General features: G+C 41.2%; 2 protein-coding genes across 8 annotated transcripts in view; one reads left to right on the forward strand and one right to left on the reverse strand.

Annotated features, from left to right (window-relative positions):
• GABPA (GA binding protein transcription factor subunit alpha) overlaps positions 1-9009 on the reverse strand; it is a 28857-nt gene extending 19848 nt beyond the window's left edge. The window contains exons 1-4 of one of the 2 annotated variants that reach the window (XM_084201265.1): positions 8871-9009; positions 4961-5061; positions 1350-1494; positions 405-489 (exon numbers count right to left, since the gene is read on the reverse strand). In XM_084201265.1, the coding sequence (XP_084057391.1) occupies positions 405-489; positions 1350-1494; positions 4961-5037 (307 nt within the window). In that variant the 5' untranslated portion in view covers positions 5038-5061; positions 8871-9009. Of the gene's footprint in view, positions 1-404; positions 490-1349; positions 1495-4960; positions 5062-8575; positions 8717-8870 lie in introns of those variants that run through there. The other variant, XM_084201266.1, reaches the window with a different exon arrangement.
• A 16-nt stretch (positions 9010-9025) lies between these two features.
• ATP5PF (ATP synthase peripheral stalk subunit F6) lies at positions 9026-13146 on the forward strand. Of its 6 annotated transcripts, none has more exons than XM_084201271.1 (4): positions 9026-9164; positions 9758-9940; positions 11249-11373; positions 13018-13146. In XM_084201271.1, exons 2-4 carry the CDS (start codon positions 9771-9773, stop codon positions 13044-13046), a joined length of 324 nt encoding a protein of 107 aa, XP_084057397.1. In that variant the 5' UTR covers positions 9026-9164; positions 9758-9770; the 3' UTR covers positions 13047-13146. The 6 variants fall into 6 exon arrangements, with proteins under 6 accessions (XP_084057397.1, XP_084057394.1, XP_084057395.1 ...); XM_084201268.1 differs by having other exon boundaries at positions 9028-9164; positions 9761-9940; XM_084201269.1 differs by lacking the exon at positions 9026-9164 and adding an exon at positions 9298-9356 and having other exon boundaries at positions 9761-9940.
• Positions 13147-15006: the final 1860 nt, after the last annotated feature.

Raw genomic sequence — 15006 nt, forward strand, 5'->3', positions numbered from 1 at the left:
TACACAAAAATCTTTTGCCTGCATCGATAATTGGTCTGATAAGAGTAACTACTCAACCTTGAGGAAAACCTCATACTGTAACTGATACTACTAGACTAAGAGTTGTTTGGGTTCTGGATTTGTGCTTAATTTTGTTACTTATAAAAATGATATTAAATTCCTTTAAAAAACATTTCAAATAGCATTAGTGCATGACATTTATTTTAATTTTACTACTTAGAACTACAGTACACAATGAAAAAGACATTCTGAAGCTCTGTGACCATTCATTGATTTTCTGAATTTTAAAGCTAGGAATAGGAGATTACATTTGCTTGCTCACAAGTATTCGTGCAAATTTGCCTGTAAAACAAACAAACTGTTTCACAAGTTTGTCAGTACAACAGACAAATGTAACTGCTTACCTTGCCTAGATATTACTTGCACACTGAGTTGCACTGTTCCATCTGTTTTCACTCCTTGATCAAAAAGGCTTCGATCTGGGTCCAGCTTGATAAAAGCATTAAAAATGAAAAATATGTATTAGTTTCACAGATACAATAAACTTACTCTCCTTTAAATTTTAGAAACACTGGGTGCCTGCAGCAAATTTTCTGAAGAAGTGTGCAAATATTTTTAGTACTGTCTTAGACATAGTACATAAAAGAAAAAAATTGATAGTATTTGAAACTTGCCACTCTGTTCTGTTTAAGATATTTTTGCCTACAGGAACCTTTTTTTACCTAAAAGAAGTAATGCAATAGGAGGAGGTATCTTCACTACCTGAAAACTATCTACAGTTCCTTCTCTGAGTTTTTAACACCTTCATAAAAATTCTTATCTTTATAACAATATTCTCCTGTTGTTTCTGGAAAAACCACAGATGTAACTGTGATTGTAACTCCAAATAAAACACAAAACAGTTACACTAACATGTGCCAATGCCTGAAAAAATGGGAGGGGGAGATTTCTTGAGTAATGCTTTGCTACCTCTATACCTCAATAATACAGAAACCTTCTCATTTAGATTAAAAGCAAGATTAGAATTATGGAAATTCTGGCAGCAACAAATGATGCGGGCTACCTCAAGAGAAAGTAGTACAGTCATTGCCCTCATTCTTCTTTCACTTGCAAGGTGGTTTCTTAACCTCACACCAGGAACTCCAAGAATATTTTGATTGTATTCCCACTGAATTAGTGTGCATACATTAAATGGTCTGATGATAATGAACCTGACATGAAATTAAACTCTTAACTGTAGTTAATATTCCACATGAAGCATGAATTCCACAGACAATGGAAAAAAGGGAAAAAGTATGTAAAACACTTCTCCAGTATGAAGTTAAATCTTTAACAACCTTTCAGTTTACCTGGATATCTTGCAGACAAATCTCGTGTGCATCCAAGGAACACTGCAGTCTGGGTTCCAGCAACTTCTTAAGATTTCCAATGGGTTCACTGATGTCAATAGCCTGACTCACAAATTCTGCGGTGGTGTAGCTTTGCTCGACAATGCTTAAATAGCAAATTAATATAACAAATCATTACTTATATGTTAATAGAGCAGGTATAGGAAAGCTTAATAAAAGTTGGAAGTAAACTAGATAAAAAAAACCACTGACTCTGAAATCTTAATATCATGCAGTGTTGTATTGCAGTGAGTAGTTTATTCAGTTATTATTTTGCACTGAGTGGTTTGTTTTGTATCACAGGGTTTGCTCCGTACACCCACTGTCGCTGTAGGACACGAAAGAACGCACACACGCACCGTTCTCCAGGTGAGAAGGAAAAGAGGGCGTTTATTCTCTGACTCCATAATTTATAGTTTTACAAAGGTAACAGTGGATTGGAGGATGACAGTGCCACCTCTCCACAGACACTGGCTTAACCAACAGTCCGTCAACAGTGTCCGTTTTTCACAAGAATGTAAATTATGAGTTGTTTACAGGAAAGTGTGTGGGAAAGTTCTTTACAAGAATGTCAATATCAGAAGGCTTTTCTAGAAATCTCAAAAACCCAGGGTGACAACCCACCAAGTCCTGTGGTGTTGTTTTCCCCTGGATTGGTTCCTCCCTTCACCCCTTCCATCAGTTGTATCCCATTGGCTGTAGTTCCTTTCCTCCCCCCGGGTTTAAAATCTCCCACCAGGAGGTACCCGGTGTCTTTCCTCTCCCAGATGCCATTTTCTCTCCCAGGCTCCCTCTTTTCTCTCCTGGAGTTGTTCTACATTAAAGCTGTGGGACTTTGGCCTCAGAAGAAAGTGCGCCTCTCATCTTTTGCATTTGTCTTTGTTGCCAGGGTCCAGAGCTAGCCAAACTGATCCCTCATGAGGTGAAAACTGACAATGCAGTATTAGTTTGAGTACTCTTCATTTGAGTAGAGTCAATTACTAAATTTGGTCTCATTAATTTTATAGTTGTGTAACTCTTCTTTCACCCTGTCACCACTAAAATGCTCGGGTAAATACCCAAGATTCAGATCACATTTTTCAAGACAGTAAGCCATAGTTAGCATATCATATATTGTTAACTTGCATGTAGAGTAAACTCATTTTATTTGCTTTGCCTGGACCGTATTTAAAAGATATTCAAGTTAAAAGCACACACAGAAACACAGAGAGGGAAAATAGAAGGGAAAAAATGCTCACACTCATACATAGCAACTTTCCATGTCTTTTCACTGGTCAGTACAAGAATAACAAGCTTAACACATAAAAGGGGCAACCAGAAGGAAGTAGAGCAACACGGTGCCTTGAAGGAACTATTAGTCACATGACATGGTTGTCTTGCACTACAACGACACCAGTACTGGCACAAGCATTCGGAAATGTCATTGTTATGGGACACATTTATAACAATGACCTTACACAGTCTCTTCATTTACACAGAAGGAAACCAGAACGTACACAGACAGTCTGTAAGTGGTAAAAATACACAAGGAACTTAGAATAGTAGGAAACTAGTAAGTGGCTTTGAATCAGTTCTCCAGAATAGGTTCTTAAAGAGCTGTTAACCTAACCAGCCTCAGTTCTTTCTGCCTGTTGGAGACCGAAATGTTATGGTATATGGCTTAAACATCTTTATGAAGGACTTTTGCTTATTACAGCAAAAGTGGGTAACAAGAACTGCACCACCGCACCCTGAATGGGCCTGCTGACTTGAGGCCCTCAACTGCAAGTAAATAGAGATAATATAAAGTGACCTAAGTCTGGGCTGGGGGAAAAGAATACATTCACAAGAGTGTGATAAATGATACTCACTTCCAAAAATTTTAAAAGGTTTATTAAAACCTTATCAAAAATACAACAGGAGACTGAATAGAGAAAATATTACAGGATCAGGAGCAAAGGATTTTTCCTACCATGTGATCATCTACACAGTAGAGGTTTTGCCTTTTAAACCCTTTAGCCCCTCTCAAAGTTCTGTCTATTGACTCCTTTTTCGCTGTCAATCAACTGCTTTTTCGCTGTCCAGTGGTGGAATTAACTTCTTTACATGTTGATTGGAGGTCAGGTGCCGCTACAGTAACAAGCTGATCCTCCCAAATGTCCTGACTACTCAGGTCACCCCGTGATAACAATGCAAGGTGGGGTAAACATAACCATAGAACTTCTCTTAACATATATGTAATATTTGCCTTTTAATTGTGAGAGCCAACCATCGCAATACTTATCTATCACAAAAGGATTAAGCCCAGCACCTTTGGTATGGAGGCCACATCCCTAGGTTTCTCTGCTGCCAAGCTCCCACAGATCCCTACACCAAGGCAGGGAAGGAGGAGAGGTTTTGGGAGTGTGGCATGGCCTCTGGCCAGATGCAGGGAACACCCATCCTCCCCCGGGCAGACTGGCCCAGCTGTGGGGCCCCCCACCCCTGGAAGCCACATCTGTGTGAGGGACAACCACGTCAGGGACAGCTGAGGGGGTGCCATGGCTCACCAAGGGCCCCCCACCAAAGGGGTCCCCAGACCCTGCACTGCAGGAGATCCTACGTGATGGAACAGATCTGCAGTCCTGCAAGGGACAGTGCCAAATTTGTCCCCCAGCTGGGAGGTACCTGTGTGTTCCCACCTGCCCAAACATACATTAATCCATTGCATTCTAGACTTTTCAGCAAGGACCCTTAGTACCAAGAAGACCAGATGGAGGGAAGCAATGAGATATCGCTGGGACCTTTGGAAGGGTGATGTGCTTCTTCTTAATATTTGTCACTCTCCCTAACTCCACCTCCCACCTCTTTTTCTTATTTCTTATTTTCTTTCTTTCTCTTTACCTCTTTTAGTATTAAATAAAATATATCAATATTTTTGGTATCAACATCTAACCTTATTTTGTTTTAATCAAGTTTTGGGTTATATTTCATACCCCTCTGTGTTTGATCTGTTTTATTCACAGAGAATTAATTTTCTTTGCTCTTCTGTGGTTAGACCTGATTGCAGCACTATCCTACACATTGACTGATGCTCTGAGCTTCCAAACACAGTAGGGAAAATTAGAAGGGAAGCATTCAAAACTAAAAATCCAGGCTGAGGTAATTAAATCAGAAGGCATCCTACTTCAGTATGTATAGTTTCAATGGCCCTAACAATAGTATAGCAGATACTGAGCATCATTTCTGCTCTGTTAAAAACAAATCATCCTGTATAAATCTTGTATAACAGTAAAGCAAAGGACTGGAGATATAGAAAGGTCCATCTCAATTACAGAAGGATCCATTGAAGCTGAAAGGTTTGCAGCACACACACAGACATACTACTATAGACATGAAAATAGGAAAAGTAAAGTACTAATAACATAGCAAGAGATAACCAAAATAGTTTGGGATTTAGCTAATTAAGGGTGAGGAACATGACAGCACTATAATGATTTCCTATAGTGGCTACATCTTCTGGAAAACCACCATTTAATTAGACAAGAAACAGAAAAATGAATTAGTCAATTAATTGCTGCCTAAGGATCCCAAAAAGCAAAGACAGTACATACCTTTCTTCAGTGCATTCCTGTTTCTCAGTTCCATCAATCTCAATTTCTATCAGCTCCTCTGCCTCTCTCTTAGTCATGGCTGCAATGTTTTAAGAACAGAGCTGTGAACAGAAAAGAATTTTTTGTGTAAGTCACAGACCAACAAGACTAGACAATATTTTGTGTCCTATCACACATTTTTTAAATCAAATACCAGAATAGCCTTTTAAAGCAAAAAAATAAATCCAACAGCTAATATATATTTCACAAAATATATTACTATACCTGTTCTCAAATAAATGTTCTAGAAGCAAACATGGGACTATTAAGACATTTGCACAGAGTCCAAAGGCTGATTCTCTTGGAGGCACCCAAATTTATAGATTTTTTTTTTTAATTGTTGCTACAGGCCACCTACAGCAAAGCACATCTGAAAATCCAAACTACCTTCCCAGCATGGCTGAAAGATACTTGTAAATTTAAGCAGCATTTTACATGACATGTTGGAGGAGGCAGTTGGGGAGAAGATGCATAATTTCTTCATAGGCAATTAAAGTCAACAACAAAGTGTTTGTTGACTATCTCATCTTTCCAACCATGACTCCCATAGCTGAACAGTTGATGACATGAACACAATGAATGTATCTTGTGAAGTCCCAAACTAAAGTAGGATGTCAGTAATGAAATGAAAAGCTATTCTGTGACGACATTCTCACTAATACTGCAGATTTTCATGCCCTCTAGAACACTGGAATCTGTTGGGAACGTAAGTGGGAAACAAAGAATTACAGCACTTGGTCTGTAAAGACATAGTTAGTCTGGTATTACTGGTTTTCACTAACCAGCACATATACCATTACTATGAAATATATATGATAAAAACCAGGCAAAATTATATTAACAGTTTACAATAAATAACATCATTAATTCATAGCAAAAGAAGTAGTAATTAGAAGCACAGAGGAAGAAAAAAAAAAAACACTGAAGAAAAAGCAAAACATTACTACTATTTAAATATCCAAAATAGAAGAGGGCACCAAGACTTCCATCCTGGAATCATCCTTTCCCAGGTACTACTCTATCGCAAACCCGACTGTTAGCAAGAGTATGTACTGAAGACAAGATAATAAGGATATGCATTAATCTTTAAAACTTCTCAGAAGCAATACTAACCAACTTGTTTTACAGCTGCTACATAAACTGTCTAAAGAAATTCAAACTATTCATCATCTCCTTCAAAAACTATTTTGTAAGATCAGCTGTCAAGAAATCAAGTGCTCCATGTGGTTCATTCTGTAAGGAACTACCAAGGTTAGAAGTAAAAAATCACCTTATCAACATCTCACTACTAGAAGCAAACCTAGAACGTGTTCACAGATCTGGCTCTGTGAAAATCTCCAAAGGGCCCCAGGAATCAATTTCTGTATCACTTAATCTTGTGTATTATTGTCATGATAAATGGGAAAGACTGAAACACAACTTCTGAAGAATGTAGACAGGCTTAAAAATCTGAATGCAGTGATACCCACATGGTTACAAGTGATCTGTCAGACTGTTAAAAAATATTTCAAAACCAAGATTTGAGCAATGTCTCTTGCTGAAAACTCCCAAAGAAGAAAACTGATATGATAAAAAAGGGGCGAATGTCTTTTCTGTATTAGCAATCAGATTAAAACTGTCTTGTTTTGATGAAGGGAGTCTACCAGTAAGGTCACAAAGGGGTTAGGCTGGGATTTCTGTTCTTTGACATATTCATACGTTATTTACTGAGAAAACAATGCAAACTTACAGAAAGAACTCACCACCTTGATAGATTTCTGACAGAAATTATTTAATATGGCTAAATGCAGAGGGATGCAGAGTGAGAAAATATTACTGCCCACAGCAACAGTACAGAATTTGTTAAGATATTTAGAAGTCCCTATGGATTGGACTCCAAACAGGCAGCTGGGACTAGTAACTGCTCACTCTCTCTTCAAAGGCAGTTCATGGTTGAATCTCTCAGGTCTTGCTATATTTCCGGATCCCTGGAGGGACAGGAAAGAGGAACCCAGGCACAAAAAGCAAGTGCACAAAGAGCAGGCACACAAAGAGGAAGAAAGATGGTCCTGCTGAGCACAGATACAAAGAAGGGTATTAAGAAAAACAACATAATGTAAACACTTAAACTCATTAAAGTTCATAGAAGCCTAAATGGGAAAATCATTCAGTCTTCCCTATACTAGCATAAAGAGATTTCTTACAATATAAATATTTCACATGAAGTCTAGGAGTTTGTTCCTACAGGATGATGCAGAGTTTGAAAGGGAATATAGGTTCAGATGGGACTAAAATGCCTGCCCCTTCCCTGAAGGCTGCTGAGAGACAAAAAGGCTTAAAGAGCCTGGCTTGCATGGAGGGTTCATGTGGCAGGAACACTTCAACAGCAGCATTTGTTCAAAGGAACATAAAACCTGTGGTTGATTCCTGGAAGGTTCAGCCTACTGATTTCTGCTTGTTTCTACTTTTTCCTTCAGCCTAACAAGCCTAAGACTTACCAAGAAGAAAGCTGACCTCCCCAAATACACAAGAAGGCATCTGTCAACAGAGCCTTTTTCCCATGTGACAGCCCAGCGCTACTCCAGTATCTTTTACAGTAAGGAGAGTAGTCCTCCTGTTCTACTTAAGATCTATCTTTTCCCTAGAACACAAGGAGTTAAGCAAGGAATGAGCCCACTGGGAAATGAGCACAAACTTTACGAGTAGAATTGTTTGTTATCCTTCCAGGTAATGGTGAGATGGGGTTCAGTTCTGGATTAATATAATCAGATGATACTGAAGCCCAGTCACTGGAGTTATCTGTACCCCAGAGAAGCTCTGGTGTGTGCAACACATGGTTCCTATCCATTCATATTATCCAAATTATAGATACCAACACAAAGCAGGTAACAAAGCAGATAGCCCATCCTTTACAGATCAGCTTTTACAACTCATGAGCCCGTTCAGTTTTATGATGGAGACAGTGGAGCACTGAACAGGGTGGGGGAAAATCACACCAGATTTGATGTGTTTAACTTCCCTATCAACAGCCTGAAGTGAGAAAATAAAGCCAAACTGGGAGCTGCAGCTGTGCAGCCTGTACCTGGTCAAACATTAGGAAGCAAACTATGCAAGATCATGGGATCAATTAGGCTGGAAGAGACCTTCAAAATCATCATGACTGAACACCATGTCAACTAGACCATGGCACTAAGTGCCACATCCAGTCTTTAACATCTCCAGGGATGGTGATTCCACCTGGGCTGCCTGTTCCAATGTCTAATCACGCCTACAGTGAAGAAATTCCTCTTACTGTCCAACCTAAACCTCCTCTGCCACAGCCTAAGACTCTTTATTACTGGTTTGCGGAGGAGCAGAGCCCGAACCCCAGCTGGCTGCAACCTCCCGTTGTAAAGAGATAAAGGGTGTTGTAAAGAGATACAGGGTCCTCCCTGGGCCTCCTTTTCCCCGAGGTGAGTCCTCCCTGCTCCTCATCAGACTTGCGCTCCAGACCCTTCCCCAACTCCGCTGCCTTTCTCCGACTCCCTCCAGCCCCCCTAAAGTCCTGCTCGGAAAGGGTGGCCCAGAACTGCTCACATCACTCGAGGGGCTTCTCACCACTGCAAGGGGAGAGCCACAGGACACCACACATGCTGTTAAGTTTTCGGCCAAAACAGGGTTTTTACAAGCGGGGATAAGTTTCCACGGGCCGGGGAGGCCTGGCGATCCCCGCGGCGGGAGCCCTCGGTTCCTGATCCCAGGCACCTTTCCCCGCGGCCACGAAGGCGCCACCTCCCCGTGGGCCCCGCTTCCCGCGGCGCCTCCGTGTCGTTGTTTGAACCCGAAACGGAAATGGGACCGCGGAGCCGCCGGGAGAGAAACGGAAACAAAACACGGGCCGGGCCGCGCTCACCCGCCGCCGCCGCCGCCGCCGCCGCCACTGTCCGTCCGTCCGCTCGCCCGCCGCACCGACACGTCCCAACGTCCGTCCACGTCCGTGAACTCCCCCAGCTCCGGGTCCAGGACCGGCTCCGGGAGCGGGTCCAGGAGCGGGCTGCGCCAGAATCGGGGCGGCGCGCAGGCCCAGCGCGGGGAAACGCGCGACACCGCCGCGCCCCCGCACGAACTACGACTCCCGGCAGCCCCCGCGGCTCCGGAAGGCCCTGAGCCTCCTTCCCTCAGTTGGAAGCGGCTCCGTGCGGGGACGGTGAGTGCTGGGCTCTCCCGGGGCTCTTCCCCCGCTTGGCCAGGTCCCAGCGGGCGCTGAGCGGGGCCGGGCTGTGTGTGCGGATGGGGAGTCCCGGTGTGCGGGCGGAGGTGGCGGGGGGGGGGCGGGTGGTGGCTCCCGGCGCGCACTGCGAGGGCGGCGGGGCCGAGCGGAGGCAGCGGCTCGGCCAAGGTGACTCTGGGCTTGGAAGTGTCGCCTTTTTTCCTACTTAACGCGAAGAGCCGGTTTCACGGTTTGTCTGGGTTGTTCTGTCGCGGTTCCGTACCGAAGGGGTCGCGGAGCTGCAGCCGTGGGATCCTTGTGCCCTTGGGTTCAGTGGTTTCTGGAAATTCCCCTCCCCCCATGCTGTTTTAAATAACCTTTGACTACCTCTCTGCTTTAAAGTTTAGCTCCAAAGTACATTTTTCTTTCTTCTTATGCATTTATCTTAATAATATCCTAAAGGAAATCTCTTTTAAATACTTTTCTGGTTTCAGGTCCAAGCTATTTTTCTCCCTGCTTTTTTAATGCATTTATTATATCGCTGTGACTAATTTTTTGTTTCTCCTTTCGTGTTGTATTAATGGTTAAAGTAGTAGTGCCATCATGATCCTGCGGCAGATCTTGCGGCTTTCGTCCCTTCTCCACTCCGCGGTGTCCATTCACCTGCGCAGGAACATTGGGCTCTCTGCCATTGTCTTCAACAAGGCAAAAGAACTCGACCCCGTCCAGAAGCTCTTCGTGGACAAGATCAGAGAGTACAACACAAAGAGCCAGTAAGTAAAGGAAGTTGTCTTAAGGAGGGGGCTGATGGCAAAAGGGGAAAGTCTGTTGATTTTGACATAAAAACATCAGACCTGAAGTGTTTGATTTTTCACAGTTTGATACTTCTGTAGGCTGGCCTGTAAATATTTAAGGTGTGTTTTCCTGCAGCACTTACGGTTTCACTAGTGGGAAAGGTTGTTCTTGCATATCTAATAGAAAATACCAAATTTTTTCCCTTAAGAAAAAAATCTGATGCCATTCTTCTTGGGGAGTTAAGCCACACAGTTAAGGTCTCTCGCACACAGCATGAATGTACTGGTATGCTAATTTTTACCCACCTACGTGCTCTATAAATAGAGGGGGAAAAGCTAAACAAACAATTTCTTTCTTTTTCTTTTGGGTGTTTTTTTTTTGTTTTTTTTTTTCCTGGGGAAAACAGTTATTCTGTAGTCTTGTTTCCAGAAGCTGAATGGAAATAGCCTCCAAAACCAATTGAGAATTAATGGAATTATCAGGATGATCCTTTTAGCATCTTAAGTTAATAAGCAGTTCCTTCAAATAGAATCTTAGATTCTTGTAATGTTTGAATGAACTGCTGACCAGGAAAAGAAAACTATAGTAATTCTGTGTAATTTATTCTTGGGAAGTATTCCTGGGAAGGAATTAGGATGCTTCTTAGCTCTACTGGTAGAAGATGTGTCTATCCCTACCTACAAACCCATCTGTGTAGGGAGGCAGATATTTGGTGGTTTTACAAATTCTAAGTATGGATCTGTGCTGGTACAACTGAGTGCTGGCAATCTAAAGAGTTCCTATTTCAGTTATCTGATGCTTGGAGGCCAAGAAGCTCCTGTTGAGGAGGGGATTTTTGCTTCTTTAGCATTCAAAATGCATTCTCTTGGCAAGAACAGTTAAGCTTTACTAACTGAGATAACTAGTTCAGAGACAAGAGGTGCAAATCACAGTTTTGTTAGGAATTCACACCTGGAACAAACAAAACTAAAAGCCAGGAGAGCCTCCATACTCATGAGTGGTTTTGCCTCATAAGACCACCTTTTGTCTCAAAAGGCTTAGATTTTCATCCCTGATAGTTGGATTTTCTTCACTGATAGCAGAAAACCTTTACCCTGAGATCTTGTTTGTGTGTAAGGTAAGGACGCCCTAAGGTGTCATATACTGAGTTTTGGAAATATTTTAAGTTATTTCCTTTGGCTGGCTGTTAGAAAGGTTTTAATTTATAAATGGGCTTGAAAACATAGAATTTTCCATGTGAAATATTAGAACTGAATTGTTAATCACAACTTTTAATGTTTTATTAGGCAAGCTGGAGGGCCTGTTGATGCAGGACCTGACTTTCAAAAAGATATGAATGAATCCCTTGCAAGACTCCAGCGGGCGTATGGTGAAGGAGATCTCACCAAGTTTCCAGAATTTAAATTTGAGGGTGAGTTAACAATCTTACTGAATTCTAATTGCAAGTAGAGACATGTTCACTCACAGACTTCTTAAATTCCCCTTTAGTTTATATTTGTACCATTAATTTTGTGTAAAATGGCCACTGGGAATCTTATGCTTTTGCACCGTTCACATCTGTTTCCTTGCAACTCCTGTTTTGATTATTGGTCTTTTCTAGCAGAGATGTGGTCATCATTAGACTGATCTGACTGCAAGTTTTCTTAATTATTAGTATATCTTAATTGTCCTTCAGACACTCTAAGAAAGAGCTCAAATAGAAATAGCCTAGGGTCTCTATTTTTTTCATGTTGCCAAAAAGATCAGCAGACTATAATGTGAATATCAGTTAGTCTTAACATCATCCAAACTGTGACTTTTTTGATTTTGTAAGCTCCTCTGGAAAGCCACTAATTTCAGAAAATTAACACAGGACTTAACTTCCTTAATTATGAATTTTTTGTGGCTAAATTATATTAAACCTTTTTCTTCAGCTATTTGGATATGACTTCTGTTTAACTGCTCTAAGTTGTAGCGTGGAAGGGAAGGGGCAGACAGCATGAGGCTTGGTGGGTATCAGGCAGCAAGCCAAGGCCAAGCAACCATAGTCAGCAACTTGTAGTTCTGATCAGACTGTCTGGGAATTCTAGTTTAGACTTGGAACACACCTGAAAATGTTTGGGGTTTTGGTAGTATTTCAGTTGGGTGAAGTTGGTGTCAGGTTGTAACTGGTGCAGATAAAACAGAGTACCTGTAAAGTAGACTCTTTGGTTTTTCTGTTTTATTTTTCCATAATTTTAGGGATGTAGTTTCTCTGCATTCAGTTTTATTTCTGTGTCATATGTGAAACTATGCATATTAAAATTTTACTTGTTTTTGTAAGGAAAAAGAATTTGTGTGGCCATAGGAACAGAGCAAAGCACAGACACAACATGACTTTGTGCTTTTGCCTGTTGCCTATCCTTGATCTAATTTCAATTAGGTTTCAAATTCTAATTAATGTGAGCAATTATATGAGTAGGAACATCAATTTTTTTACCTTAGGGATGCTTACTATAAGCTGACCCTTGCCTCTCAGACTTTGTATTAAAGACAGCAGGCATTAGTAGCCCAAGTGCCCAAAGCCCTAACCTTTGTGAGCCTGCACCTTTGACATCAAGAACTCCTTGGTCAGTGTCTGCATGTGGAGAGTATCTTGCTGAGTTGAGTTGAAATTGTGTGCTCCTCTCTGTTAATATACACTGATGATACACTAATGAAAGGGAGAGAAGAGAGATGACTTGTTCTTAGAGCCATGTTGGAAATACTCGTCCAGTAACATTCTGGTTGACTTCTTCAGTTTCTCGGCTGTCTTCTCTCATATGCCAGGTGTCACTAAAAGCTGTTTGGGCAGAATATTACTGAGGCTTAGCCTTTATACGTAACTCCCTCAAGGTTAAAAAGACCTGTCTCCAGCCTAGTTGCTGTTTACTGCTGCCCACATTTAATCAGTCAGGAGGGGGTGTAGACTGTAATGTATTGATTTAGCTTGCCAATGTAATGGTTAGTTTTCTTTGAATTGCAAATTAATTGTGGTGCTTGAAGATGGAATAAAAAGAGACTAATAGGAATTTTCTCTCTCCCATTCCTCCCATAGAGCCCAAGTTTGAGGAGACTCCAAAGTGATCTCTGCAGCTTGTACACCAAACAGCAGTGTACAGCCATGGAGTTGCTGAACATGGCACTGATTGTAATTTAATAAATGTAGTGCTTCAGTTTGATTTCATTGGTGTGAAGAAGCTCTTAATTGCATGGTGAGTGTAGCTAGCTGTGATCATCAACTCTTACAGGACAGAGGCAGCTGAGTAGTGCTGCTCAGTGTTAACTGCAAAACTGCTTTGTGTGTTATGTTTTTATGCTTGGATATTATAACACTTGTAATGATATACTAGGAAGGAACTATTTGTTCTGTTGAGTTTATTCAAAAACCTTCTGCAGAAAAAAAAATCTTCATGAACCTTAAGTCTGTAGCAAAGCCTTAGAGTAGTGATGGACATGCACAGTCAAAGCATAGGCACAAATGCCCTAATTCTACACTGCATCAATGAACACAAAGGTGATGAAGTTAATCTTCCAGAAGAAAAGGAAATCTGCTAAATAGGCTGTAAGGTGTGAACTTCTGCAATTAACTATTGACACAAACACTTTCGCTTCTGAGGAGCTATTTATTTAGAATAATTTTATCTGAGACACTACATAAACCCTTTGACAGAGTCTTCATACTACAGTTTGAATTGTATTGAAGTGATTTTTCTTCAGAATGAAACTACATACACAGTCTGAAGAGAGAGAGACTTCCACATTAAACACTAAAACACTGCTTGAGCTTTTAGTACAGGAAGATTTATTTTATCAGCATAGTGAGTTTACTTCTACACACTTTGAAATTGTATCAGATTTGCCAAAATCATCTCTTTAAGTCCTAGTAAATCAGAATTGCAGGAGAAATTGAGCCCTTGACAATGGTTGAGACACAAGTAGTGTCTCAAGTAGTGAGATCATCTATGAAAGTTATTTGAATAGATTGTTCCAAGCTGCAAGAGTGAATCTTTTATTGCTGCATATATGTATGAACAAGATGAGACGCTTTCACAGAAAACTAAATTGAATATACAAGATAATTTGTCTTTAAGTTTATTTGGGGGTTGGTTTTTTTTGAAATGCCACCACAGCTAGGTTGACTAAATATTGGCAGTTTCTATTTTCAGCATGTAAGACATGGAAACAATATTTACAGAGCAGAGGCCAGAAGATCCCTTGATGTCGTGGTTTACCCCAGCCAGCAACTAAGCATCCCATAGCCTCTTGCTCACTCCCTATCCCCTCCCCCTACTGTAGGGAAGGGAATTAGAAACAAAATTTGTGGGTTGAGATAAAGCACTTAAATAATTGAACCAAAGTAATAATATGGGAAAAAGAGAAAGAGAAAACCTGAGAAGCACAGGTGATGCAGAGCATGAGTGCTCATCGCCACTCACTCACTGATGCCCAGCCTGTTGCCCAGCAGCACATGGCCCCTCCCAGCCAACTTCCCCCCAGTTTAAATATTGGGCATGATGTTACACACTTTGCCCAGTTCAGGTCAGGGTCCTGGCCCTTTTCCCTTGAGCGCCTTCTCACTGTCAGAGCATCAGACACTGAAAAGTCTTCGAATTGGGGTAAGTACTGCTGAGCAACAACTGAAACATTATTGTGTTATTGACATTATTCTAATACTAATTTAAAAAAACAGCTCTGTACCAGCTACTAGGAAGAAAATTAACTCCCAGCTGAAACCAGAAAAGTATCAGCTGCTTACTCCATACCATTTATGTCACGCTGGATCCCACACTGCCTGATATACCAGCACCTTTCCTATCTTTTTATAGATGCACACACAGATACCATTTCCTTAACCTACAGACAATCCCCATAGAAGTCTATTGAATTCATTCAGTCCATGACTTTTGGTTTACACAGTTGTGACTTGTGAGTGTCATAAACAGTCTTTCAGGGCAGGAAAGAGGGTGTCTGGTGTTGGATTGTTGCATGTTGAAGCCAGTTCTGATTCCGTCACTGCTCTGCTTGTCCAGTTACAGCAAAGTTC

The sequence above is a fragment of the Fringilla coelebs genome, assembly GCF_963513975.1.
Source record: "Fringilla coelebs genome assembly, chromosome: 2".
In the NCBI taxonomy this organism is placed as follows: Eukaryota; Metazoa; Chordata; class Aves; order Passeriformes; family Fringillidae; genus Fringilla; species Fringilla coelebs.